The sequence below is a fragment of the Rhinichthys klamathensis genome, unplaced genomic scaffold (genome assembly GCF_029890125.1).
Source record: "Rhinichthys klamathensis goyatoka isolate OS25496 unplaced genomic scaffold, OSU_Roscu_1.1 h1tg000001l_1, whole genome shotgun sequence".
NCBI lineage: Eukaryota > Metazoa > Chordata > Actinopteri > Cypriniformes > Leuciscidae > Rhinichthys > Rhinichthys klamathensis.
Window position 1 is genome coordinate 4,688,714 of NW_026606555.1, and position 27,414 is coordinate 4,716,127.

At 41.5% G+C, this 27,414-nt stretch overlaps 1 protein-coding gene and 9 non-coding genes across 10 annotated transcripts in view; 1 reads left to right on the top strand and 9 right to left on the bottom strand.

Moving 5' to 3' along the window:
• Positions 1-6,849, top strand: part of LOC130088913 (piggyBac transposable element-derived protein 4-like) — a 118,743-nt gene extending 111,894 nt beyond the window's left edge. The window contains exons 2-3 of the mRNA XM_056255953.1: positions 4,866-6,330; positions 6,835-6,849. Coding sequence (XP_056111928.1) covers positions 4,866-6,330; positions 6,835-6,849 — 1,480 coding nt within the window. The remainder of the gene's footprint in view (positions 1-4,865; positions 6,331-6,834) is intronic.
• On the bottom strand, positions 1,187-1,400 carry LOC130094670 (small nucleolar RNA U3). The gene has a single exon (XR_008807995.1). It is a non-coding gene; the product is annotated as a small nucleolar RNA U3 (small nucleolar RNA).
• On the bottom strand, positions 2,900-3,113 carry LOC130091034 (small nucleolar RNA U3). The gene has a single exon (XR_008807765.1). It is a non-coding gene; the product is annotated as a small nucleolar RNA U3 (small nucleolar RNA).
• A 1,899-nt stretch (positions 6,850-8,748) lies between the features above and the next one.
• LOC130079937 (small nucleolar RNA U3) lies at positions 8,749-8,962 on the bottom strand. Its single transcript, XR_008806629.1, has one exon. It is a non-coding gene; the product is annotated as a small nucleolar RNA U3 (small nucleolar RNA).
• Positions 8,963-11,918: 2,956 nt separating this feature from the next.
• Positions 11,919-12,132, bottom strand: LOC130093501 (small nucleolar RNA U3). Its single transcript, XR_008807955.1, has one exon. It is a non-coding gene; the product is annotated as a small nucleolar RNA U3 (small nucleolar RNA).
• Positions 12,133-19,159: 7,027 nt separating this feature from the next.
• LOC130093290 (small nucleolar RNA U3) lies at positions 19,160-19,373 on the bottom strand. Its single transcript, XR_008807953.1, has one exon. It is a non-coding gene; the product is annotated as a small nucleolar RNA U3 (small nucleolar RNA).
• Positions 19,374-20,871: 1,498 nt separating this feature from the next.
• Positions 20,872-21,085, bottom strand: LOC130094782 (small nucleolar RNA U3). Its single transcript, XR_008808005.1, has one exon. It is a non-coding gene; the product is annotated as a small nucleolar RNA U3 (small nucleolar RNA).
• Positions 21,086-22,583: 1,498 nt separating this feature from the next.
• LOC130094578 (small nucleolar RNA U3) lies at positions 22,584-22,797 on the bottom strand. Its single transcript, XR_008807987.1, has one exon. It is a non-coding gene; the product is annotated as a small nucleolar RNA U3 (small nucleolar RNA).
• Positions 22,798-24,295: 1,498 nt separating this feature from the next.
• LOC130091226 (small nucleolar RNA U3) lies at positions 24,296-24,509 on the bottom strand. The gene has a single exon (XR_008807789.1). It is a non-coding gene; the product is annotated as a small nucleolar RNA U3 (small nucleolar RNA).
• Positions 24,510-26,007: 1,498 nt separating this feature from the next.
• On the bottom strand, positions 26,008-26,221 carry LOC130097953 (small nucleolar RNA U3). Its single transcript, XR_008808348.1, has one exon. It is a non-coding gene; the product is annotated as a small nucleolar RNA U3 (small nucleolar RNA).
• Between the last annotated feature and the right edge of the window lie 1,193 nt (positions 26,222-27,414).

A 27,414-nucleotide genomic window follows, 5' to 3' on the forward strand; every position in this document is an offset into this window, starting at 1 on the left:
TTATGTAGACATTTCAGAAACAAGCTGACGTCGGTCGTGCACTTAGAAAACATGCTATGGCTGACATGGAAATGTGAAATGAACCCGTGTCAGGCCCGTTTTTTCAATAGCACCTGATTTTCGTATCTGCTGTCTTATCCGAGATGCAATACCACATCACTGCAAACATTTCAAGTTTTTGCAGTGATGCGGTATTGCATCTCGGATGAGACAACGTTCGCTTTATTCAAAGGACGCCGTGACACGGGCCCCAAGACGAGGAGAGGTTTAAGCTGCCACAAAACACAACCACAAGAGAGACGGGAGCAGGGTTAACAGAAATGATCTTTTATTTAGCCAAGAACTTAGGAATGTAAACTGGAACTTAGGTTCCTTCCGGGCTGTGGTATCAGTGGCGGCTTTGTTCCCCACGTCTGTTTCAACGCTAGGCCACCTTAAAGGGGGAAGACACAACTGAAGAAAGGCAAAATCATTAAAAAGAAGATGTTGCAAGTCTGTCTCTGTCTTCTTACTCTTCAGCCGGTTCTCTCTTGGCAAACGTGTGCTTCAGCACCTCATACTGAAGGTTTCTGTACTTAGAACCATCTAGCCTTGAGTGTAGCAGAGTTCCCAATTGTACGGTGACCTCCATTAGGCCATCATTGCCTACAGCTGTGGGTGGTTCCAAGTTTGGAATGTGAGTTGGTGGAAATGCTCAAGATTGATGTCTTGTCCTAGCCGGGAGCTGCTCCATTGGTCCTGGGCTCCTGTTTCCAATATTGGATTGCCACAACGCATTTCAGAAAAGCTTCTAAAACAATCCACTTTCTCAAAAGGCACAAATGTCAAACAACGCTCAGATTATATACCCCTTTCTTCAACATCGACAAAAGCTACACAGAAACTTCATCAACGACACAGAGTTGACGTCCAACGAAAAAGTCCCGCACCTACCAACAATTGCTAACGTAGGCATTTCAGACACTTGACTTTGATTGCGTTCTTGGAAAACTTGCAATGGCTGACCTCAAACTGAGCACATATCCAGAGCACTCTTTACCATAAAACCCACTTTTTGCAACTGCTGTCTTACACAACACACAGTCCTGCGTTATTGCAAACGGTTCTGCCTTTCAACAAAGTTTTCTGCATGGGACCTACTGATGAAAAAACAAAGAAATTCCAAAATGAGACTTAAACGCCAAACACCACTCAGAACATACTCCTTTCTTCAATATTGCAAAAAGCAATACATAACGTTCATCAACGACACAGAGATCACAACCAAAGTCGCTGCTCTGCGCCCAATTCACGCTCAGAAAGGAGCATCATTACTCTTCATTGTGGGTTGGGAGACAAACACTTTCGAAACACATTTCCAAGCAAAGAACTATAGAAATGATCTCTGAAAATATAGTCTTAACGGTTTATGGAAACTCAATCGGCATTCCATTCTGCTGCGCCTCTCCTCTAAAAGGGTTTTGCCTAGTTGAATTTTGTGGGCTTTAAAGTTTACGTGACATTTTAGCGCATACATCGGAGCCAAAAGCAGAAAGGACTTCCACAATCTCTTCGAAGCCTACTGTTAAGATATGTGGAATACACACAACAATCCATAATGACATACTTTTTTGTAATCATAGCTGCCCGTGTCATGCTTTGTAGTTGACATTTGTTGAAGCTAAATGTAGAAAATCTTTGAAAAGAAAAGTCACAGGCACATTAACAATTCTTTATGTAGACATTTCAGAAACAAGCTGACGTCGGTCGTGCACTTAGAAAACATGCTATGGCTGACATCGAAATGTAAAATGAACCCGTGTCAGGCCCCGTTTTTTCAATAGCACCTGATTTTCGTATCTGCTGTCTTATCCGAGATGCAATACCACATCGCTGCAAACATTTCAAGTTTTTGCAGTGATGCGGTATTGCATCTCGGATGAGACAACGTTCGCTTTATTCAAAGGACGCCGTGACACGGGCCCCAAGACGAGGAGAGGTTTAAGCTGCCACAAAACACAACCACAAGAGAGACGGGAGCAGGGTTAACAGAAATGATCTTTTATTTAGCCAAGAACTTAGGAATGTAAACTGGAACTTAGGTTCCTTCCGGGCTGTGGTATCAGTGGCGGCTTTGTTCCCCACGTCTGTTTCAACGCTAGGCCACCTTAAAGGGGGAAGACACAACTGAAGAAAGGCAAAATCATTAAAAAGAAGATGTTGCAAGTCTGTCTCTGTCTTCTTACTCTTCAGCCGGTTCTCTCTTGGCCAACGTGTGCTTCAGCACCTCATACTGAAGGATTCTGTACTTAGAACCATCTAGCCTTGAGTGTAGCAGAGTTCCCAATTGTACGGTGACCTCCATTAGGCCATCATTGCCTACAGCTGTGGGTGGTTCCAAGTTTGGAATGTGAGTTGGTGGAAATGCTCAAGATTGATGTCTTGTCCTAGCCGGGAGCTGCTCCATTGGTCCTGGGCTCCTGTTTCCAATATTGGATTGCCACAACGCATTTCAGAAAAGCTTCTAAAACAATCCACTTTCTCAAAAGGCACAAATGTCAAACAACGCTCAGATTATATACCCCTTTCTTCAACATCGACAAAAGCTACACAGAAACTTCATCAACGACACAGAGTTGACGTCCAACGAAAAAGTCCCGCACCTACCAACAATTGCTAACGTAGGCATTTCAGACACTTGACTTTGATTGCGTTCTTGGAAAACTTGCAATGGCTGACCTCAAACTGAGCACATATCCAGAGCACTCTTTACCATAAAACCCACTTTTTGCAACTGCTGTCTTACACAACACACAGTCCTGCGTCATTGCAAACGGTTCTGCCTTTCAACAAAGTTTTCTGCATGGGACCTACAGATGAAAAAACAAAGAAATTCCAAAATGAGACTTAAATGCCAAACACCACTCAGAACATACTCCTTTCTTCAATATTGCAAAAAGCAATAGAGAACATTCATCAACGACACAGAGCTCACAACCAAAGTCGCTGCTCTGCGCCCAATTCACGCTCAGAAAGGAGCATCATTACTCTTCATCGTGGGTTGGGAGACAAACACTTTCAAAACACATTTCCAAGCAAAGAACTATAGAAATGATCCCTGAAAATATAGTCTTAACGGTTTATGGAAACTCAATCGGCATTCCATTCTGCTGCGCCTCTCCTCTAAAAGGGTTTTGCCTAGTTGAATTTTGTGGGCTTTAACCCCCTGGGGTCGGCTATCGCGCCGGCGCGATTGTCTCGCTTTTTTTCTTATCAGTGCAAAAGAGACTCAAAATACTCGGTTGATTTTAATCTTACAAATAAGTGTTGTACATCATTAGATCCTGTTAAGTTTGTATTTTTTTTGTGGATACACACAATAAAAACAAAGTGTTGTGCTTTTCGCCAAATAAAGAAAAACAAACATGATGCGAGTTCTGCGTTCCCTCTGTCTGTGAAGTCCATTCTGAAACGCGTCCTAAGATTAACTGGAACTCCGCGAATACTTGTCACACAGGCACGAGAGATTTTTCTTTATGAAGCTTGAATTCTCTTCTTTTAAATGAAGTAATTTATATAAAAAACAAATATTCTCAGTTTATGTAATCCGTGAAACCAAGGAGAGGTACAGTTTTTTTCTCTCCCCCCTCATTATTTTTAATGAGCTGAGGCCGGCACACCCCCGGCGCTGTTCACATGGTAAATAGGTGATCTATGCGTCGCACACGCGGACACGCCCCCCGATCAATGCCATAAAAACCCGAAGTTTCTTTATGAGATTCACTGATAGATCATCGCGTTTTGAGGATGGCACGCTACTCCGGTGATGAAGCCCTTCAGATGATTCTGGACAGCGAGGAAGAATTCACCTTTTCCTCAGAGGAAGATTGCAACTCGGATGACGAACGGCTGCATTTTGAAGAACGAATTGATCCCGCCGAGGATACAAGTTCGGAGTAAGTTGTTTAGTGTTATATAATTCCTTTTCTGATCATATAGAACTCATGAATTTTCAGACGATATTTTGCCTAGTTTTGGCTAGCTTATGACAGCCCTAACATTCGTGTATGCTCAAGTGTAGCTAAACTTTTAAAATGTGATATTATACACTCTAAACATATTTGTATATTAAATATATTTCACTCGGTTTTGATTAGCCTATGACACTGATTATCATGCTAAAATACTGCCTTATGCATAATGTATCTTGTTTGCGAATATCTGCTTAGGCAACACGATCTCATAAAAGTGCGTTTCTAGGCTTAGGTTATATAATGTGATTTAGTGCAAATATATTTCCGGTAAAATATGTGATAGGCCTATTGTCTATGCAATATATTTATATTATGTTCAGTTTTGGTTAGCCTATGACACTACGTATCACGCTTACTGCCTTATGCACAGATGTGAATAGCCTACAGGTGTAAATGTTTGAAATGTGTCGTTCGCGAACGATCCGTTTATTGCGTGTAGACCACTAAATGCGTGCGGATAATGTCTATGTATAGTGGATAATGTGTATGCTAACAGGTTTTTTTTTTTTTTAGGAATGTGTGTAGGCCTACAGCACGCTCTCCTTCTCCAGCAGCTCGCAGAGGGGAACGCAGGCGTCGTTCAGTTCTCAGTGCGATTGAGAATCAAACTGAGTAAGTGCATAGATGTAATATTTTACAGATTTACAATGTAATCATGACATCTTTGCAGACACTGACACACAGAAAACAGTTGATTAATAAAAATAAAATAAAAATTTATAACGATATTCGACGTTTGCTCCTTGATTGTCGAATGCCATTTTTGGCAGAAATGATCAAATACATACAGATGATACAGTTTCATTGATTGTGTTATCAGCATTCTCACTTTTTTTTTCTTTTTTTTAACAGATGTGACAATGAACATGTCCAAGCACCTGTCCCAAAGAGAGCCAAGGCAAACAAGCAGGCAAGCAACAGGCAGACCACTCTGTCATGGAAAACAGAGACCGATGTTGACATGGCTCCACAGACACTGCGATTCCTTCCTGCACGGGAAACTGGACCGCAACTGAGCTCTGTAGACTCGCATTCGCCCATGAGTCTATTCAAACAATTTTTTTCAGAAAGTGCTGTGTCAACTCTGTGCCACAACACCAATGCTCAGGCTGCCAAGGCAGCTGCAAAGGGCTGCAAATACAAATGGACGGATGTCAGCATCAGTGAGATGTACCGCTACATTGGGCTGCTGTTTTACATGGCCATGGTGAAGGTCAGTTCCATCAGAGACTACTGGCGGCAAAGCAGTGTTTTCTCCGTACCCTTTCCTGCTACAGTAATGTCTAGGGACAGATACCGCACCATTTCATGGAATGTACACATGAGTCACCCAGATGCAGATAAGGAGAATGACAGAAAGAGGGGCACACCTGAACATGACCGTCTTTTCAGGGTCAAACCTCTCATGGACACTATCCGTCATGCTTGTAAAGCCATCTATCATCCTAAAAGAAACTTAGCTGTGGATGAAAGAATGGTGGCATGCAAAGCACACACCGGTATGACGCAGTACATGAAAGCCAAGCCAACCAGGTGGGGTTTCAAGCTGTTTGTTCTTGCAGACTCATCGAATGGATTCACTGTGGACTTTTCTGTGTACACAGGAAAGAACAATTTCCCCACAGGCCATGGACTGTCATATGATGCTGTAACATCTCTTTTAGACCACACATTTTTGGGTTCTGGGTACCATGTGTACATGGACAATTTTTATACAAGTCCAAAGCTCCTAAAAGACTTGTTTGCAATGAGGTTTGGTGCATGTGGGACTTACAGGGACAACAGGAAGGACTGCCCTCGGAATGCAGCTAATTCACTCTCTAAAAAATCTGCCAGGGGATCCATCAGGTGGATTCGGGATGGACCTCTTGTATTTGTGAAGTGGATGGACACACGAGAGGTATCTGTCTGTTCTACCATCCATCCTGCTTATACGGGAGACACTGCACAGAGGAGAGTGAAGACACAAGATACATGGAGGACAAAGACATTTCCATGTCCTACACCTGTGACTGAATACAACAAACACATGGGTGGTGTTGACCTGTCTGATCAGCTGTTACAGTACTACACTGCACAACACAAAACAATGAAGTGGTACAGAAAGATTTTTCTACACTTCTTGGACATTGCTTCCACCAACTCTTTCATTGTGCACAAAGAGCTACATGGTAACTTGTCCCATAAAGAGTTTATGGAGCAACTTATCACAGAGCTCTGTGGTGTGTCACAGACAACGGCACCAAAACGGACCAATAGTGACCATGTACCGGTTCCAGGAGCTGAGCTGACATCAGAAGGCAGGGATGTTGCCACAGTTAGTCGCCGCAATTGTGTGCATTGCACAACAGTGCGTGGTAAAAGGCAATTGACACCATGGAAATGCCAGGCATGCAATGTTCACTTATGTCTTCAGTTGAACAGGAACTGTTTTCAAGAGTGGCATAACGATGTGTGACTGTGTGCTCTGCTGCTAACTAACTTTCACTAACCATCAGCCTTCAGAAATCATTCTGATTGTTTATTTATCGCTCACAATTGCTTTGTTTATAGCCGACTGATTATTTATTTTACTCACATTTGATTTGCTTAGAGCCCGCATCAACGGGGCATAAGCATTTACTGTGAGATACCTGCCTTTACTTTTGTTTGTTTATCGCTCACAATTGCTTTGTTTATAGCAGACTGATTATTTATTTATTTTACTCACATTTGATTTGCTTAGAGCAAATTTAGAACATTTAGTTTCTCCACACAGAGGAATTACAATAAAACAGATTGAAAAACAAAACCTTTGAATCTCCTCTCATTCTTTGTTCAGGCTTCCTCACCCTAATGGGCCATTGGGGGAGTGTCTGTCACACCCCTGGTCTGAATCTCATTAATATTGATAGGCCATTACCACTCCCACGCATAAACCTCTTCTGACAAAAAAACTGTCATACAAAGTATAAATTAATGTTTTGTTTTATGTGAACGATTAGGAGGGATGATTTTCACATCATTTTGAAGCCAGAACTCAAAGCGACAACATCCATTAGTCAAAAGTCTTGTGGACACATATTTAGTATTTGTTTTGTGGTCTTATTTCAGCAGCTTTCATTTTTATTTTTTTCAATAACCACGCATAAACATTATTCTCTTAAAAATACAAACTTGTACATACATGTTGCTCAGATATTATGGTAACCCCGTTTGTGCTATATAGAGTGAATTTACACCTTTGCCATTAACATGTTTATAAATAACTGAAAAAAGCACAAATGTAAGGGCATGCCAGAACATCCCAATGGCCCCAAAAATACCTCAGACCCCAGAGGGTTAAAGTTTACGTGACATTTTAGCGCATACATCGGAGCCAAAAGCAGAAAGGACTTCCACAATCTCTTTGAAGCCTACTGTTAAGATATGTGGAATACACACAACAATCCATAATGTCATACTTTTTTGTAAGCATAGCTGCCCGTGTCATGCTTTGTAGTTGACATTTGTTGAAGCTAAATGTAGAAAATCTTTGAAAAGAAAAGTCACAGGCACATTAACAATTCTTTATGAAGACATTTCAGAAACAAGCTGACGTCGGTCGTGCACTTAGAAAACATGCTATGGCTGACATCGAAATGTGAAATTAACCCGTGTCAGGCCCGTTTTTTCAATAGCACCTGATTTTCGTATCTGCTGTCTTATCCGAGACGCAATACCACATCGCTGCAAACATTTCAAGTTTTTGCAGTGATGCTGTATTGCATCTCGGATGAGACAACGTTCGCTTTATTCAAAGGACGCCGTGACACGGGCCCCAAGACGAGGAGAGGTTTAAGCTGCCACAAAACACAACCACAAGAGAGACGGGAGCAGGGTTAACAGAAATGATCTTTTATTTAGCCAAGAACTTAGGAATGTAAACTGGAACTTAGGTTCCTTCCGGGCTGTGGTATCAGTGGCGGCTTTGTTCCCCACGTCTGTTTCAACACTAGGCCACCTTAAAGGGGGAAGACACAACTGAAGAAAGGCAAAATCATTAAAAAGAAGATGTTGCAAGTCTGTCTCTGTCTTCTTACTCTTCAGCCGGTTCTCTCTTGGCCAACGTGTGCTTCAGCACCTCATACTGAAGGATTCTGTACTTAGAACCATCTAGCCTTGAGTGTAGCAGAGTTCCCAATTGTACGGTGACCTCCATTAGGCCATCATTGCCTACAGCTGTGGGTGGTTCCAAGTTTGGAATGTGAGTTGGTGGAAATGCTCAAGATTGATGTCTTGTCCTAGCCGGGAGCTGCTCCATTGGTCCTGGGCTCCTGTTTCCAATATTGGATTGCCACAACGCATTTCAGAAAAGCTTCTAAAACAATCCACTTTCTCAAAAGGCACAAATGTCAAACAACGCTCAGATTATATACCCCTTTCTTCAACATCGACAAAAGCTACACAGAAACTTCATCAACGACACAGAGTTGACGTCCAACGAAAAAGTCCCGCACCTACCAACAATTGCTAACGTAGGCATTTCAGACACTTGACTTTGATTGCGTTCTTGGAAAACTTGCAATGGCTGACCTCAAACTGAGCACATATCCAGAGCACTCTTTACCATAAAACCCACTTTTTGCAACTGCTGTCTTACACAACACACAGTCCTGCGTCATTGCAAACGGTTCTGCCTTTCAACAAAGTTTTCTGCATGGGACCTACAGATGCAAAAACAAAGAAATTCCAAAATGAGACTTAAATGCCAAACACCACTCAGAACACACTCCTTTCTTCAATATTGCAAAAAGCAATACAGAACGTTCATCAACGACACAGAGGTCACAACCAAAGTCGCTGCTCTGCGCCCAATTCACGCTCAGAAAGGAGCATCATTACTCTTCATCGTGGGTTGGGAGACAAACACTTTCGAAACACATTTCCAAGCAAAGAACTATAGAAATGATCCCTGAAAATATAGTCTTAACGACTTATGGAAACTCAATCGGCATTCCATTCTGCTGCGCCTCTCCTCTAAAAGGGTTTTGCCTAGTTGAATTTTGTGGGCTTTAAAGTTTACGTGACATTTTAGCGCATACATCGGAGCCAAAAGCAGAAAGGACTTCCACAATCTCTTTGAAACCTACTGTTAATGGCTCGTTTCCACTGAGGCTTACGGTACGGTACGGTACAGTACAGTACGGGTCGGGTCGGTACAGCATGATCCGGCTAGCGTTTCCACTGCCAACAGTACCCTTACTTGATAGGCATGGTGTTTGCCGGAGAGAAGCGATCGACGTCATTTTCGCGCGAAGAAAGCGACATAGTAAACAACAATGGATGCCAGACAGCAGATCTTGTTCTTGCTTCTCGGGATGTTTGTCACAAGAAACAAGCGCTGGCATTAGGCGTTTCTCAATACCAAGTAGCCACGCAAAGTCCGACTCAGGAGAATGATCCCGAGGACGCGAGTCCAGTAATTCTGCTGATGGAACAGCGCGTTCTTGAATGCGCCACTCAGCTCGCTCTGCTACTCCGGTTATGTACATTTTAGGCAACAATAAAACGAAATATGTTATAAAACACCACTCTGCTTCTTTTCGATTTAATTTAAATACATTTTAAACATTATAAGCACACAAATGTGGTTCAGGCAACGCATAGCCTATTGATTATATTCACTGCATGTAACGTTATATTTATAACAAAACTAAATATAAAACACAATCCTGCCTCTTTTCGTTTAAATTTAAAAATATTAAACATATTCCAGGCAATGTATTGCATATTGCATTGGTACAAATGTTGCAATAAACAACATTACAGATGATCTTGTAATAAAATAAAATAAATGACAAAACTATCTATTTTTGTTGAATTTCAGTTTTATCAATAATAGCCATTATAAAAGTATAAGTAAAAGGTACAAAATATATACAGTAAAGCTTTAATAACAAAGCAAACAATTCAGTCAATTATACAAATTCAGCGCTCAAATATATGAAACTTCACTTAGCCTTCTGCCAAAACTATTGGCCAGGGAACGAATTATAGATTCACGAGACCAAAGATCGCCTGTTAGGTCTGTACAAGACGAATTATATCTCATGTTTAACCACTACAGAGACGTCAGAGTCAGCGGCAAACATCAGAACGGCTAGCCGGGGAAAGGCTGCTCCAGGCGGGGTACTTGAGCGCCGAGCACCCGGTGATTGCTTGGAATGGATCTTCAAATGATCATAAATCTATAAATAAACCACAGATTTGAGCTTTAAAAAACTACTTTCTCACCTGAAAAACTCTTAAAACTACATTTCGTGACACAATAACAGTAGTATTATATTTTAACTGTATGCTTCTAATGCCCTTGTAGCACGCGCAAGTGACGATACTCTGTCAACCAATCAAGGTTCTGCAGTGAGTCTAGCTCCACCTTTTAGTACCGTACCACTGTGCTAGGTACCCCAACGGAAGGGTACCCAAAAAGTGGTACAGTACGGTTCGGCTTTTTGGTACCATTCACAACTTTTGACAGTGGAAACGCAAATAATTGCGTACCGAACCGAACCGAACTGTACCGTACCGTACCGCTCAGTGGAAACGAGGCATAAGATATGTGGAATACACACAACAATCCATAATGTCATACTTTTTTGTAAGCATAGCTGCCCGTGTCATGCTTTGTAGTTGACATTTGTTGAAGCTAAATGTAGAAAATCTTTGAAAAGAAAAGTCACAGGCACATTAACAATTCTTTATGTAGACATTTCAGAAACAAGCTGACGTCGGTCGTGCACTTAGAAAACATGCTATGGCTGACATCGAAATTTGAAATGAACCCGTGTCAGGCCCGTTTTTTCAATAGCACCTGATTTTCGTATCTGCTGTCTTATCCGAGATGCAATACCACATCGCTGCAAACATTTCAAGTTTTTGCAGTGATGCGGTATTGCATATCGGATGAGACAACGTTCGCTTTATTCAAAGGACGCCGTGACACGGGCCCCAAGACGAGGAGAGGTTTAAGCTGCCACAAAACACAACCACAAGAGAGACGGGAGCAGGGTTAACAGAAATGATCTTTTATTTAGCCAAGAACTTAGGAATGTAAACTGGAACTTAGGTTCCTTCCGGGCTGTGGTATCAGTGGCGGCTTTGTTCCCCACGTCTGTTTCAACGCTAGGCCACCTTAAAGGGGGAAGACACAACTGAAGAAAGGCAAAATCATTAAAAAGAAGATGTTGCAAGTCTGTCTCTGTCTTCTTACTCTTCAGCCGGTTCTCTCTTGGCCAACGTGTGCTTCAGCACCTCATACTGAAGGATTCTGTACTTAGAACCATCTAGCCTTGAGTGTAGCAGAGTTCCCAATTGTACGGTGACCTCCATTAGGCCATCATTGCCTACAGCTGTGGGTGGTTCCAAGTTTGGAATGTGAATTGGTGGAAATGCTCAAGATTGATGTCTTGTCCTAGCCGGGAGCTGCTCCATTGGTCCTGGGCTCCTGTTTCCAATATTGGATTGCCACAACGCATTTCAGAAAAGCTTCTAAAACAATCCACTTTCTCAAAAGGCACAAATGTCAAAAAACACTCAGATTATATACCCCTTTCTTCAACATCGACAAAAGCTACACAGAAACTTCATCAACGACACAGAGTTGACGTCCAACGAAAAAGTCCCGCACCTACCAACAATTGCTAACGTAGGCATTTCAGACACTTGACTTTGATTGCGTTCTTGGAAAACTTGCAATGGCTGACCTCAAACTGAGCACATATCCAAAGCACTCTTTACCATAAAACCCACTTTTTGCAACTGCTGTCTTACACAACACACAGTCCTGCGTCATTGCAAACAGTTCTGCCTTTCAACAAAGTTTTCTGCATGGGACCTACTGATGAAAAAACAAAGAAATTCCAAAATGAGACTTAAATGCCAAACACCACTCAGAACATACTCCTTTCTTCAATATTGCAAAAAGCAATACATAACGTTCATCAACGACACAGAGATCACAACCAAAGTCGCTGCTCTGCGCCCAATTCACGCTCAGAAAGGAGCATCATTACTCTTCATCGTGGGTTGGGAGACAAACACTTTCGAAACACACATCCAAGCAAAGAACTATAGAAATGATCTCTGAAAATATAGTCTTAACGGTTTATGGAAACTCAATCGGCATTCCATTCTGCTGCGCCTCTCCTCTAAAAGGGTTTTGCCTAGTTGAATTTTGTGGGCTTTAAAGTTTACGTGACATTTTAGCGCATACATCGGAGCCAAAAGCAGAAAGGACTTCCACAATCTCTTTGAAGCCTACTGTTAAGATATGTGGAATACACACAACAATCCATAATGACATACTTTTTTGCAGACATGGGGACTTGTGACTTGGTGACTTGGACTCGAGTCGACTCGAGTCGCTATTTTTATGACTTGTGACTTGACTTGACATAAAATGAAATACTTGAGACTTGACTCGGACTTGGAAGTTAAAGACTCGGGACTTGACTTGACTTGAGACACGATGACTTGAATGACTTGAGTGTTAATCACATCATGTTTTCAGTTTGAATATAAAATATATATAAAAAAAATGTTTTAAAGTTGATCACGACACTATCATCAGTCATACCTCGTACCTTACGCACACCACGCCCACTTAGATCAGATATCACATCAAAATGTCAGCCGGAGGGGTACCGAGGGTCATTGCTTTCGGCTTCAAGAATTATTCACACGATGGCAAAAGACGAACAGCGCTTTGCAAGACATAGAATACAACATTAACATTGCGGACAGCCAGACGACAACCTCCAATTTCGTCCGTCATTTGAAGAGCCATTCTGCCCAGTAAGTGCTTGTCAATTTGTTAATGTTAGTTGGTAGTTAGCTAATGTAATAGCTAAAGTAGCCATTAACCCTTTCACAAGTAAGTTTAAACTATTCTAACTGATCCCCCAGCGTGAGTTTTTCTAGGCGACCGTTATTTAGAACCTGTCACTCACTTTAATGTTTCCATGGTGACGCGTCATTGCTTGTCACGTGACACAGCGCAACCATAACACAGTGCTGAATGAATGATGATCTGCTTTTATGTCATTTTTCCTGTTTTATTCAAAATGTTCACAAATGTATTAGCTATAACATGCAACACTGATATTCCGATTGTCAAATATGTGTAAGTGGATGTGTTTTGTTGTTTAAACACCTTTATAATGATCGCGTTAGTTGAGCTGTATGTGCGAATGGGCGGTGCCATGTTAACGTTAGTTTACAACACGTCAATTTCTCAACTTCTCACGAAATACATGAAAGTAAGTGACCGGTGAACTGGGAGAAGAATAGGGTAAAATGTAAAGCTACTTACACAATGTGTATCTGATATGAATAAAACGTGCGTCTTATTATAATGGGAATGATTATTATTGACGCTTCCATAGACATCAGTGTATATTTTACAAACTACAAATATATTTTTTGCTAGTAGTTATGTGTATTTAAATGTCTGAAACCTAAAATAAAAATGATGTGGTTGAAAACACTGAACAGTTGTGATATATGACAGCACTGAGAGCATATGTCTCTGGCTCAGCGCCAGCCAACGCGTTTGAATTCATTGATAAATAACTTACACGAAGCAGAATAGTGGGTCATATGTCTAATGCTTTTTGAAAACTTAAAAGGGGCATATAATGCCATTTTTGTACAAGCTAATCCCAGATAGCAACATTGTTTCGGCCCAGATCCGGCCCACATCTGGCACTTGTGGGATGCGGATCTGGCCCACATGCAGCGTGGAATGACGGCCCTTGGGTGGCCCACTCCTGTTTGCCAGATCTGGGCCACAAGCAGGCCATAGCAATGCCACATGTCAGCCAAGAGCAAAGAAATAAACCAGAACTGGACTTTATCTGAGCCACAAAATCTGTGTATATTAAATATGGAGTCATCTCAAGCCTGTTAACAAGCAGAATCACTGAAGGAAAGAAGAGAATAGAAAAAGAGACGAGCAGAAACACAAGAACTACAACTGACTTCAGACACAGTCTTAGATGAAATCAACTGAAGAGAAAAGAAGACATTACCTCTGAAGATCTCAGCAGAGGAGGAATAAACAACTCCACAAACAGCATTACCAGCTTCACTTATTACTAACCAGACTGACTTTATTTCTGTCAGACTTCTACAGAAGTTTTTATTGAGAATTAACAGAGGTTTAACTCTGTTTCATTTGAAGTCACCATAGCAGTGATTAGTGTTTCCATTAGTTGGGCTCTTAACTCTTAATATATGTTTTGTATTTTTTTGGTTTTTGTGACAGTCTGTTTAGTCAAACACATTTGCAGCAGCAAAGAAAGCTAAAGTGAAATGAGATCAGGTTATAATGGTTACCTGTTGATGGTATAATCATCATGAATTAACTTGATTCACTGATGTCTTTGGAATCTAACAATTGTGTTGATCCATTAATACACAGCATAATCCCCAGTTTTAAATTAACACTGCTCAGTGTTTATATGAGTCCACACTCAGAGAGTGTTAAATGAACACTGAAGCAGTGCTAAAGTTAATGAGATAATTAAGTGATTAATGGAAGGATAATTGAACATTATCGAAGACACCTGATGTTAACAAGCGGAATCACTGAAGGAGAAAATCGTAATTGGTATGTTACCATTGTGGAGATCAGTGTTTGCTTTAGTTGGGCTGTTGACCCTTTAAGCTATTAACTCTAGATTTTGTTTGGCTGCTGTATCTGAGTTATAACAGCCAGATGAACAAAGAGAAAAGGTGATATGATGGTGTTGGTTGTGTTTGAACATTATCATTATTTCACAATCATTTGACCTGAATCACTGAACACATATAGAGCCCAGTTACTGAGTTACATTTACTTTATTGATTATAGCAGCACTATCCTTGAAAAGCATAATATTTGTAGCTTTTACAATGTAATCCAAATAATTTCTTAAAACTTAATCTCATACAAAACTTTTTTTTCTTTTTTTTTTACACAGACATCAAGAATCAGCCTGTGAATCTCAACAATGGTGACAATTATAAAGCATTTTGCAGTGTATTCTAGATTTCACCAATCAAATCTCATTCATGGCTCCCATCATGCATTGCTGCATGAATAAATAATGAGCTTATGTTCAGAGGTGATCTGTTTGTCACCACTGTTGAGATTCATACGCTAATTCTTAATGTCTGTATGTGCCTACCTGAAATATTTTCTAGAAGGTTTTTTTTTTTTTTTTGTAATTGATTTGATCATTTGGACTTAATTGAAAAGGCTAAAAAAATGCATACTCTACAAGGACAGTGCTGTTATAATCCATAAGGTAAATTTAACTCTGAAATTATGCTCCCAATGAGTTAAGTGATTCAGGCCAACTATTGATTATGTTAAAACACAACCAACACCATCATATCATCTTTTCTCTTTGTTCATCTGGCAGGTACAGCAGCCAAACAAAATCTAAAGTTAATGAATTAAGGGTCAACAGCCCAACTTAAGCAAACACTGATCTCCATAATGGTAACATACCAATTACGATTTTCTCCTTCAGTGATTCTGCGTTAACATCAGGTGTCTTCAATAATGCTCAATTATCACTCAATGAATCACTTAACGATCTCATTGACTTTAGCACTGCTTCAGTGTTCATTTAACACTCTCTGAGTGTGGACTCATATAAACACTGAGCAGAGTTAATTTAAAACTGGGATTATGCTGTGTATTAATAGATCAGCACAATTGTTAGATTCCAAAGACATCAGTGAATCAAGTTAATTCTTGATGATTATAAAACCATCAACAGGTAACCATTATAACCGGATCTCATTTCACTTTAGCTTTCTTTGCTGCTGCAAATGTGTTTGACTAAACACAGTGTCACAGCAGCCAAAAAAAGACAAAATACATTTTAAGAGTTAAGAGCCCAACTAATGGAAACACTAATCACTGTTATGGTGACTTCAAATGAAACAGAGTTAAACCTCTGTTAATTCTCAATAAAAACTTCTGTAGAAGTCTGAAAGAAATAAAGTCAGTCTGGTTAGTAATAAGTGAAGCTGGTAATGCTGTTTGTGGAGTTGTTTATTCCTCCTCTGCTGAGATCTTCACAGATTTAATGTCTTCTTTTATCTTCAAGTGATTTCATCTAAGACTGTGTCTGAAGTCAGTTCTTGTTTTTCTGCTAGTCTCTTTTTCTGTTCTCTTCTTTCCTTCAGTGATTCTGCTTGTTAACAGGCTTATTAAGGCTGCAATTACTTAATATTTAATATACACAGATTTTGTGGCTCAGATAAGGTCCAGTTCTGGTTTATTTCTTTGCTCTTGGCTGACATGTGGCATTGCTATGGCCTACTTGTGGCCCAGATCTGGCAAACAGGAGTGGGCCACCCAAGGGCCGTCATTCCACGCTGCATGTGGGCCAGATCCGCATCCCACAAGTGCCAGATGTGGGCCGGATCTGGGCCGAAACAATGTTGCTATCTGGGATATGATTCTTTGGGGTCTAAATTAAAAGTTTGTAATATACTTTAATTAAAAATTCTCATTAGTATTGTAAGAAAACACTTATTTTACTTGGTCAAAAACAGCTCTGTTTTCAGCACGCCGTTTCAGTGCATATGACTTTAAATGATAATTTGCTCACCCCGCCCCTCTGTTCTGTGCGTACACCGTTTGTAACACAATAACACAATAACCATAACGCGTTGTTCAGTATAAACGTGGAATTATGAATTATATTGAGAACGTCATACATAGAAAACATGCCGTAATGTACCCTGAGTGTAAACCTTAGACGCATTCATTGTGAAGTGTGCAGCTAGCGATTTGCAAAGATATAAATATTAATATAAAGTTGAATAAAACGTTACACTCACTTCAGTTCTTCTGGAGATTCAGCAGGAACACAAATATCTGGTACCGATCTTTTTTCATGAGCAGCTACTTAGCAAATCCAGCTTTATACTCACCCTCGTTTATAAAGCAGTCTGGTGTGTGAAATGATTGGGGCAAACATGAGAGCATTGACATTGCTCGTGGGGAATATTCCCTTCGAAAACAAACTCAGCCACTGCGTCTTCAGCGGTTCGGATTTAGGAACATTAAAATGACTGTGTTCGTTATTACACCCAAGAACAGAACACCACAATCGCTTAGATGCCATTCTGCTCATAGACAGTGCTCCTGCATATCAACAATGACCGCGCCGGTCCGCGCAGACTATGATTGACAGCTCGCTCTCACGAGTGAGGGCGGGTCTGTGTTGAAACGCGGCTGTCATTCAACAATCGTGGGAGGGGCTTCCGATCCTGTGACGTCACAGGCTCGAACGGCTCGATTTGAGGCAGGGGAAAACATATAAGGAGATTAAAACAAAACCACTGGATGGATTTTTATCATTATATGATGGTTGTGTACAGGCACTGCCAACACACATTTCAGTACAATCAACTTGTAAAAGTGCATGTACCATTATATGACCCCTTTAAGGCTTTCTTCTTCATAAAAGAAGTCGGACATCACATTTTTGTATACATTTTTATTTCTTTAAATTAGTAAGCTACAGGACACCATCTTTCAAAACATGACCTGCGTGAAAGAAAAAAGTGAATGAATGCGTCATTGTTCCCAAATGCACTTCCGAATGCGCCTCTGTTCATTTCAAACCAAACTGACGCCCATAGATCAAACTCTGCAGGTAAAATTACAATAATAAGGTGACTTGACTTGGACTTGACTTGACCTACTACAAGACTTGACTTGACTTGACTTGACATAGCCTGTGACTTGACTTGACTTGACTTGCCCAGGAAAAAAATACTTGGGACTTACTTGAGACTTGCACATGTGTGACTTGGTCCCATCTCTGCTTTTTTGTAATCATAGCTGCCCGTGTCATGCTTTGTAGTTGACATTTGTTGAAGCTAAATGTAGAAAATCTTTGAAAAGAAAAGTCACAGGCACATTAACAATTCTTTATGTAGACATTTCAGAAACAAGCTGACGTCGGTCGTGCACTTAGAAAACATGCTATGGCTGACATCGAAATGTGAAATGAGCCCGTGTCAGGCCCGTTTTTTCAATAGCACCTGATTTTCGTATCTGCTGTCTTATCCGAGATGCAATACCACATCGCTGCAAACATTTCAAGTTTTTGCAGTGATGCGGTATTGCATCTCGGATGAGACAACGTTCGCTTTATTCAAAGGACGCCGTGACACGGGCCCCAAGACGAGGAGAGGTTTAAGTTGCCACAAAACACAACCACAAGAGAGACGGGAGCAGGGTTAACAGAAATGATCTTTTATTTAGCCAAGAACTTAGGAATGTAAACTGGAACTTAGGTTCCTTCCGGGCTGTGGTATCAGTGGCGGCTTTGTTCCCCACGTCTGTTTCAACGCTAGGCCACCTTAAAGGGGGAAGACACAACTGAAGAAAGGCAAAATCATTAAAAAGAAGATGTTGCAAGTCTGTCTCTGTCTTCTTACTCTTCAGCCGGTTCTCTCTTGGCCAACGTGTGCTTCAGCACCTCATACTGAAGGATTCTGTACTTAGAACCATCTAGCCTTGCGTGTAGCAGAGTTCCGAATTGTACGGTGACCTCCATTAGGCCATCATTGCCTACAGCTGTGGGTGGTTCCAAGTTTGGAATGTGAGTTGGTGGAAATGCTCAAGATTGATGTCTTGTCCTAGCCGGGAGCTGCTCCATTGGTCCTGGGCTCCTGTTTCCAATATTGGATTGCCACAACGCATTTCAGAAAAGCTTCTAAAACAATCCACTTTCTCAAAAGGCACAAATGTCAAACAACGCTCAGATTATATACCCCTTTCTTCAACATCGACAAAAGCTACACAGAAACTTCATCAACGACACAGAGTTGACGTCCAACGAAAAAGTCCCGCACCTACCAACAATTGCTAACGTAGGCATTTCAGACACTTGACTTTGATTGCGTTCTTGGAAAACTTGCAATGGCTGACCTCAAACTGAGCACATATCCAGAGCACTCTTTACCATAAAACCCACTTTTTGCAACTGCTGTCTTACACAACACACAGTCCTGCGTCATTGCAAACGGTTCTGCCTTTCAACAAAGTTTTCTGCATGGGACCTACAGATGAAAAAACAAAGAAATTCCAAAATGAGACTTAAATGTCAAACACCACTCAGAACATACTCCTTTCTTCAATATTGCAAAAAGCAATACATAACGGTCATCAACGACACAGAGATCACAACCAAAGTCGCTGCTCTGCGCCCAATTCACGCTCAGAAAGGAGCATCATTACTCTTCATCGTGGGTTGGGAGACAAACACTTTCGAAACACACATCCAAGCAAAGAACTATAGAAATGATCTCTGAAAATATAGTCTTAACGGTTTATGGAAACTCAATCGGCATTCCATTCTGCTGCGCCTCTCCTCTAAAAGGGTTTTGCCTAGTTGAATTTTGTGGGCTTTAAAGTTTACGTGACATTTTAGCGCATACATCGGAGCCAAAAGCAGAAAGGACCTCCACAATCTCTTTGAAGCCTACTGTTAAGATATGTGGAATACACACAACAATCCATAATGACATACTTTTTTGTAATCATAGCTGCCCGTGTCATGCTTTGTAGTTGACATTTGTTGAAGCTAAATGTAGAAAATCTTTGAAAAGAAAAGTCACAGGCACATTAACAATTCTTTATGTAGACATTTCAGAAACAAGCTGACGTCGGTCGTGCACTTAGAAAACATGCTATGGCTGACATCGAAATGTGAAATGAGCCCGTGTCAGGCCCGTTTTTTCAATAGCACCTGATTTTCGTATCTGCTGTCTTATCCGAGATGCAATACCACATCGCTGCAAACATTTCAAGTTTTTGCAGTGATGCGGTATTGCATCTCGGATGAGACAACGTTCGCTTTATTCAAAGGACGCCGTGACACGGGCCCCAAGACGAGGAGAGGTTTAAGTTGCCACAAAACACAACCACAAGAGAGACGGGAGCAGGGTTAACAGAAATGATCTTTTATTTAGCCAAGAACTTAGGAATGTAAACTGGAACTTAGGTTCCTTCCGGGCTGTGGTATCAGTGGCGGCTTTGTTCCCCACGTCTGTTTCAACGCTAGGCCACCTTAAAGGGGGAAGACACAACTGAAGAAAGGCAAAATCATTAAAAAGAAGATGTTGCAAGTCTGTCTCTGTCTTCTTACTCTTCAGGCGGTTCTCTCTTGGCCAACGTGTGCTTCAGCACCTCATACTGAAGGATTCTGTACTTAGAACCATCTAGCCTTGCGTGTAGCAGAGTTCCCAATTGTACGGTGACCTCCATTAGGCCATCATTGCCTACAGCTGTGGGTGGTTCCAAGTTTGGAATGTGAGTTGGTGGAAATGCTCAAGATTGATGTCTTGTCCTAGCCGGGAGCTGCTCCATTGGTCCTGGGCTCCTGTTTCCAATATTGGATTGCCACAACGCATTTCAGAAAAGCTTCTAAAACAATCCACTTTCTCAAAAGGCACAAATGTCAAACAACGCTCAGAATATATACCCCTTTCTTCAACATCGACAAAAGCTACACAGAAACTTCATCAACGACACAGAGTTGACGTCCAACGAAAAAGTCCCGCACCTACCAACAATTGCTAACGTAGGCATTTCAGACACTTGACTTTGATTGCGTTCTTGGAAAACTTTCAATGGCTGACCTCAAACTGAGCACATATCCAGAGCACTCTTTACCATAAAACCCACTTTTTGCAACTGCTGTCTTACACAACACACAGTCCTGCGTCATATCAAACGGTTCTGCCTTTCAACAAAGTTTTCTGCATGGGACCTACAGATGCAAAAACAAAGAAATTCCAAAATGAGACTTAAATGCTAAACACCACTCAGAACACACTCCTTTCTTCAATATTGCAAAAAGCAATACATAACGTTCATCAACGACACAGAGATCACAACCAAAGTCGCTGCTCTGCGCCCAATTCACGCTCAGAAAGGAGCATCACTACTCTTTATTGTGGGTTGGGAGATAAACACTTTCGAAACACATTTCCAAGCAAAAAACTATAGAAATGATCCCTGAAAATATAGTCTTAACGGTTTATGGAAACTCAATCGGCATTCCATTCTGCTGCGCCTCTCCTCTAAAAGGGTTTTGCCTAGTTGAATTTTGTGGGCTTTAAAGTTTACGTGACATTTTAGCGCATACATCGGAGCCAAAAGCAGAAAGGACTTCCACAATCTCTTTGAAGCCTACTGTTAAGATATGTGGAATACACACAACAATCCATAATGACATACTTTTTTGTAATCATAGCTGCCCGTGTCATGCTTTGTAGTTAACATTTGTTGAAGCTAAATGTAGAAAATCTTTGAAAAGAAAAGTCACAGGCACATTAACAATTCTTTATGTAGACATTTCAGAAACAAGCTGACGTCGGTCGTGCACTTAGAAAACATGCTATGGCTGACATCGAAATGTGAAATGAACCCGTGTCAGGCCCGTTTTTTCAATAGCACCTGATTTTCGTATCTGCTGTCTTATCCGAGATGCAATACCACATCGCTGCAAACATTTCAAGTTTTTGCAGTGATGCGGTATTGCATCTCGGATGAGACAACGTTCGCTTTATTCAAAGGACGCCGTGACACGGGCCCCAAGACGAGGAGAGGTTTAAGCTGCCACAAAACACAACCACAAGAGAGACGGGAGCAGGGTTAACAGAAATTATCTTTTATTTAGCCAAGAACTTAGGAATGTAAACTGGAACTTAGGTTCCTTCCGGGCTGTGGTATCAGTGGCGGCTTTGTTCCCCACGTCTGTTTCAACGCTAGGCCACCTTAAAGGGGGAAGACACAACTGAAGAAAGGCAAAATCATTAAAAAGAAGATGTTGCAAGTCTGTCTCTGTCTTCTTACTCTTCAGCCGGTTCTCTCTTGGCCAACGTGTGCTTCAGCACCTCATACTGAAGGATTCTGTACTTAGAACCATCTAGCCTTGAGTGTAGCAGAGTTCCCAATTGTACGGTGACCTCCATTAGGCCATCATTGCCTACAGCTGTGGGTGGTTCCAAGTTTGGAATGTGAGTTGGTGGAAATGCTCAAGATTGATGTCTTGTCCTAGCCGGGAGCTGCTCCATTGGTCCTGGACTCCTGTTTCCAATATTGGATTGCCACAACGCATTTCAGAAAAGCTTCTAAAACAATCCACTTTCTCAAAAGGCACAAATGTCAAACAACGCTCAGATTATAAACCCCTTTCTTCAACATCGACAAAAGCTACACAGAAACTTCATCAACGACACAGAGTTGACGTCCAACGAAAAAGTCCCGCACCTACCAACAATTGCTAACGTAGGCATTTCAGACACTTGACTTTGATTGCGTTCTTGGAAAACTTGCAATGGCTGACCTCAAACTGAGCACATATCCAGAGCACTCTTTACCATAAAACCCACTTTTTGCAACTGCTGTCTTACACAACACACAGTCCTGCGTCATATCAAACGGTTCTGCCTTTCAACAAAGTTTTCTGCATGGGACCTACAGATGCAAAAACAAAGAAATTCCAAAATGAGACTTAAATGCCAAACACCACTCAGAACACACTCCTTTCTTCAATATTGCAAAAAGCAATACATAACGTTCATCAACGACACAGAGATCACAACCAAAGTCGCTGCTCTGCGCCCAATTCACGCTCAGAAAGGAGCATCATTACTCTTCATTGTGGGTTGGGAGACAAACACTTTCAAAACACATTTCCAAGCAAAAAACTATAGAAATGATCCTTGAAAATATAGTCTTGACGGTTTATGGAAACTCAATCGGCATTCCATTCTGCTGCGCCTCTCCTCTAAAAGGGTTTTGCCTAGTTGAATTTTGTGGGCTTTAAAGTTTACGTGACATTTTAGCGCATACATCGGAGCCAAAAGCAGAAAGGACTTCCACAATCTCTTTGAAGCCTACTGTTAAGATATGTGGAATACACACAACAATCCATAATGTCATACTTTTTTGTGAGCATAGCTGCCCGTGTCATGCTTTGTAGTTGACATTTGTTGAAGCTTAATGTAGAAAATCTTTGAAAAGAAAAGTCACAGGCACATTAACAATTCTTTATGTAGACATTTCAGAAACAAGCTGACGTCGGTCGTGCACTTAGAAAACATGCTATGGCTGACATCGAAATGTGAAATGAACCCGTGTCAGGCGCGTTTTTTCAATAGCACCTGATTTTCGTATCTGCTGTCTTATCCAAGATGCAATACCACATCGCTGCAAAAATTTCAAGTTTTTGCAGTGATGCGGTATTGCATCTCGGATGAGACAACGTTCGCTTTATTCAAAGGACGCCGTGACACGGGCCCCAAGACGAGGAGAGGTTTAAGCTGCCACAAAACACAACCACAAGAGAGACGGGAGCAGGGTTAACAGAAATGATCTTTTATTTAGCCAAGAACTTAGGAATGTAAACTGGAACTTAGGTTCCTTCCGGGCTGTGGTATCAGTGGCGGCTTTGTTCCCCACGTCTGTTTCAACGCTCGGCCACCTTAAAGGGGGAAGACACAACTGAAGAAAGGCAAAATCATTAAAAAGAAGATGTTGCAAGTCTGTCTCTGTCTTCTTACTCTTCAGCCGGTTCTCTCTTGGCCAACGTGTGCTTCAGCACCTCATACTGAAGGATTCTGTACTTAGAACCATCTAGCCTTGAGTGTAGCAGAGTTCCCAATTGTACGGTGACCTCCATTAGGCCATCATTGCCTACAGCTGTGGGTGGTTCCAAGTTTGGAATGTGAGTTGGTGGAAATGCTCAAGATTGATGTCTTGTCCTAGCCGGGAGCTGCTCCATTGGTCCTGGGCTCCTGTTTCCAATATTGGATTGCCACAACGCATTTCAGAAAAGCTTCTAAAACAATCCACTTTCTCAAAAGGCACAAATGTCAAACAACGCTCAGATTATATACCCCTTTCTTCAACATCGACAAAAGCTACACAGAAACTTCATCAACGACAAAGAGTTGACGTCCAACGAAAAAGTCCCGCACCTACCAACAATTGCTAACGTAGGCATTTCAGACACTTGACTTTGATTGCGTTCTTGGAAAACTTGCAATGGCTGACCTCAAACTGAGCACATATCCAGAGCACTCTTTACCATAAAACCCACTTTTTGCAACTGCTGTCTTACACAACACACAGTCCTGCGTCATTGCAAACGGTTCTGCCTTTCAACAAAGTTTTCTGCATAGGACCTACAGAGGCAAAAACAAAGAAATTCCAAAATGAGACTTAAATGCCAAACACCACTCAGAACACACTCCTTTCTTCAATATTGCAAAAAGCAATACATAACGTTCATCAACGACACAGAGATCACAACCAAAGTCGCTGCTCTGCGCCCAATTCACGCTCAGAAAGGAGCATCATTACTCTTCATCGTGGGTTGGGAGACAAACACTTTCGAAACACATTTCCAAGCAAAGAACTATAGAAATGATCCCTGAAAATATAGTCTTAACGGTTTATGGAAACTCAATCGGCATTCCATTCTGCTGCGCCTCTCCTCTAAAAGGGTTTTGCCTAGTTGAATTTTGTGGGCTTTAAAGTTTACGTGACATTTTAGCGCATACATCGGAGCCAAAAGCAGAAAGGACTTCCACAATCTCTTTGAAGCCTACTGTTAAGATATGTGGAATACACACAACAATCCATAATGACATACTTTTTTGTAATCATAGCTGCCCGTGTCATGCTTTGTAGTTGACATTTGTTGAAGCTAAATGTAGAAAATCTTTGAAAAGAAAAGTCACAGGCACATTAACAATTCTTTATGTAGACATTTCAGAAACAAGCTGACGTCGGTCGTGCACTTAGAAAACATGCTATGGCTGACATCGAAATGTGAAATGAACCCGTGTCAGGCCCGTTTTTTCAATAGCACCTGATTTTCGTATCTGCTGTCTTATCCGAGATGCAATACCACATCGCTGCAAACATTTCAAGTTTTTGCAGTGATGCGGTATTGCATCTCGGATGAGACAACGTTCGCTTTATTCAAAGGACGCCGTGACACGGGCCCCAAGACGAGGAGAGGTTTAAGCTGCCACAAAACACAACCACAAGAGAGACGGGAGCAGGGTTAACAGAAATGATCTTTTATTTAGCCAAGAACTTAGGAATGTAAACTGGAACTTAGGTTCCTTCCGGGCTGTGGTATCAGTGGCGGCTTTGTTCCCCACGTCTGTTTCAACGCTAGGCCACCTTAAAGGGGGAAGACACAACTGAAGAAAGGCAAAATCATTAAAAAGAAGATGTTGCAAGTCTGTCTCTGTCTTCTTACTCCTCAGCCGGTTCTCTCTTGGCCAACGTGTGCTTCAGCACCTCATACTGAAGGATTCTGTACTTAGAACCATCTAGCCTTGAGTGTAGCAGAGTTCCCAATTGTACGGTGACCTCCATTAGGCCATCATTGCCTACAGCTGTGGGTGGTTCCAAGTTTGGAATGTGAGTTGGTGGAAATGCTCAAGATTGATGTCTTGTCCTAGCCGGGAGCTGCTCCATTGGTCCTGGGCTCCTGTTTCCAATATTGGATTGCCACAACGCATTTCAGAAAAGCTTCTAAAACAATCCACTTTCTCAAAAGGCACAAATGTCAAACAACGCTCAGATTATATACCCCTTTCTTCAACATCGACAAAAGCTACACAGAAACTTCATCAACGACACAGAGTTGACGTCTAACGAAAAAGTCCCGCACCTACCAACAATTGCTAACGTAGGCATTTCAGACACTTGACTTTGATTGCGTTCTTGGAAAACTTGCAATGGCTGACCTCAAACTGAGCACATATCCAGAGCACTCTTTACCATAAAACCCACTTTTAGCAACTGCTGTCTTACACAACACACAGTCCTGCATCATTGCAAACGGTTCTGCCTTTCAACAAAGTTTTCTGCATGGGACCTACAGATGCAAAAACAAAGAAATTCCAAAATGAGACTTAAATGCCAAACACCACTCAGAACATACTCCTTTCTTCAATATTGCAAAAAGCAATATAGAACGTTCATCAACGACACAGAGCTCACAACCAAAGTCGCTGCTCTGCGCCCAATTCACGCTCAGAAAGGAGCATCATTACTCTTCATCGTGGGTTGGGAGACAAACACTTTCGAAACACATTTCCAAGCAAAGAACTATAGAAATGATCCCTGAAAATATAGTCTTAACGGTTTATGGAAACTCAATCGGCATTCCATTCTGCTGCGCCTCTCCTCTAAAAGGGTTTTGCCTAGTTGAATTTTGTGGGCTTTAAAGTTTACGTGACATTTTAGCGCATACATCGGAGCCAAAAGCAGAAAGGACTTCCACAATCTCTTTGAAGCCTACTGTTAAGATATGTGGAATACACACAACAATCCATAATGTCATACTTTTTTGTAAGCATAGCTGCCCGTCTCATGCTTTGTAGTTGACATTTGTTGAAGCTAAATGTAGAAAATCTTTGAAAAGAAAAGTCACAGGCACATTAACAATTCTTTATGTAGACATTTCAGAAACAAGCTGACGTCGGTCGTGCACTTAGAAAACATGCTATGGCTGACATCGAAATGTGAAATGAACCCGTGTCAGGCCCGTTTTTTCAATAGCACCTGATTTTCGCATCTGCTGTCTTATCCGAGATGCAATACCACATCGCTGCAAACATTTCAAGTTTTTGCAGTGATGCGGTATTGCATCTCGGATGAGACAACGTTCGCTTTATTCAAAGGACGCCGTGACACGGGCCCCAAGACGAGGAGAGGTTTAAGCTGCCACAAAACACAACCACAAGAGAGACGGGAGCAGGGTTAACAGAAATGATCTTTTATTTAGCCAAGAACTTAGGAATGTAAACTGGAACTTAGGTTCCTTCCGGGCTGTGGTATCAGTGGCGGCTTTGTTCCCCACGTCTGTTTCAACGCTAGGCCACCTTAAAGGGGGAAGACACAACTGAAGAAAGGCAAAATCATTAAAAAGAAGATGTTGCAAGTCTGTCTCTGTCTTCTTACTCTTCAGCCGGTTCTCTCTTGGCCAACGTGTGCTTCAGCACCTCATACTGAAGGATTCTTTCCTTAGAACCATCTAGCCTTGAGTGTAGCAGAGTTCCCAATTGTACGGTTACCTCCATTAGGCCATCATTGCCTACAGCTGTGGGTGGTTCCAAGTTTGGAATGTGAGTTGGTGGAAATGCTCAAGATTGATGTCTTGTCCTAGCCGGGAGCTGCTCCATTGGTCCTGGGCTCCTGTTTCCAATATTGGATTGCCACAACGCATTTCAGAAAAGCTTCTAAAACAATCCACTTTCTCAAAAGGCACAAATGTCAAACAACGCTCAGATTATATACCCCTTTCTTCAACATCGACAAAAGCTACACAGA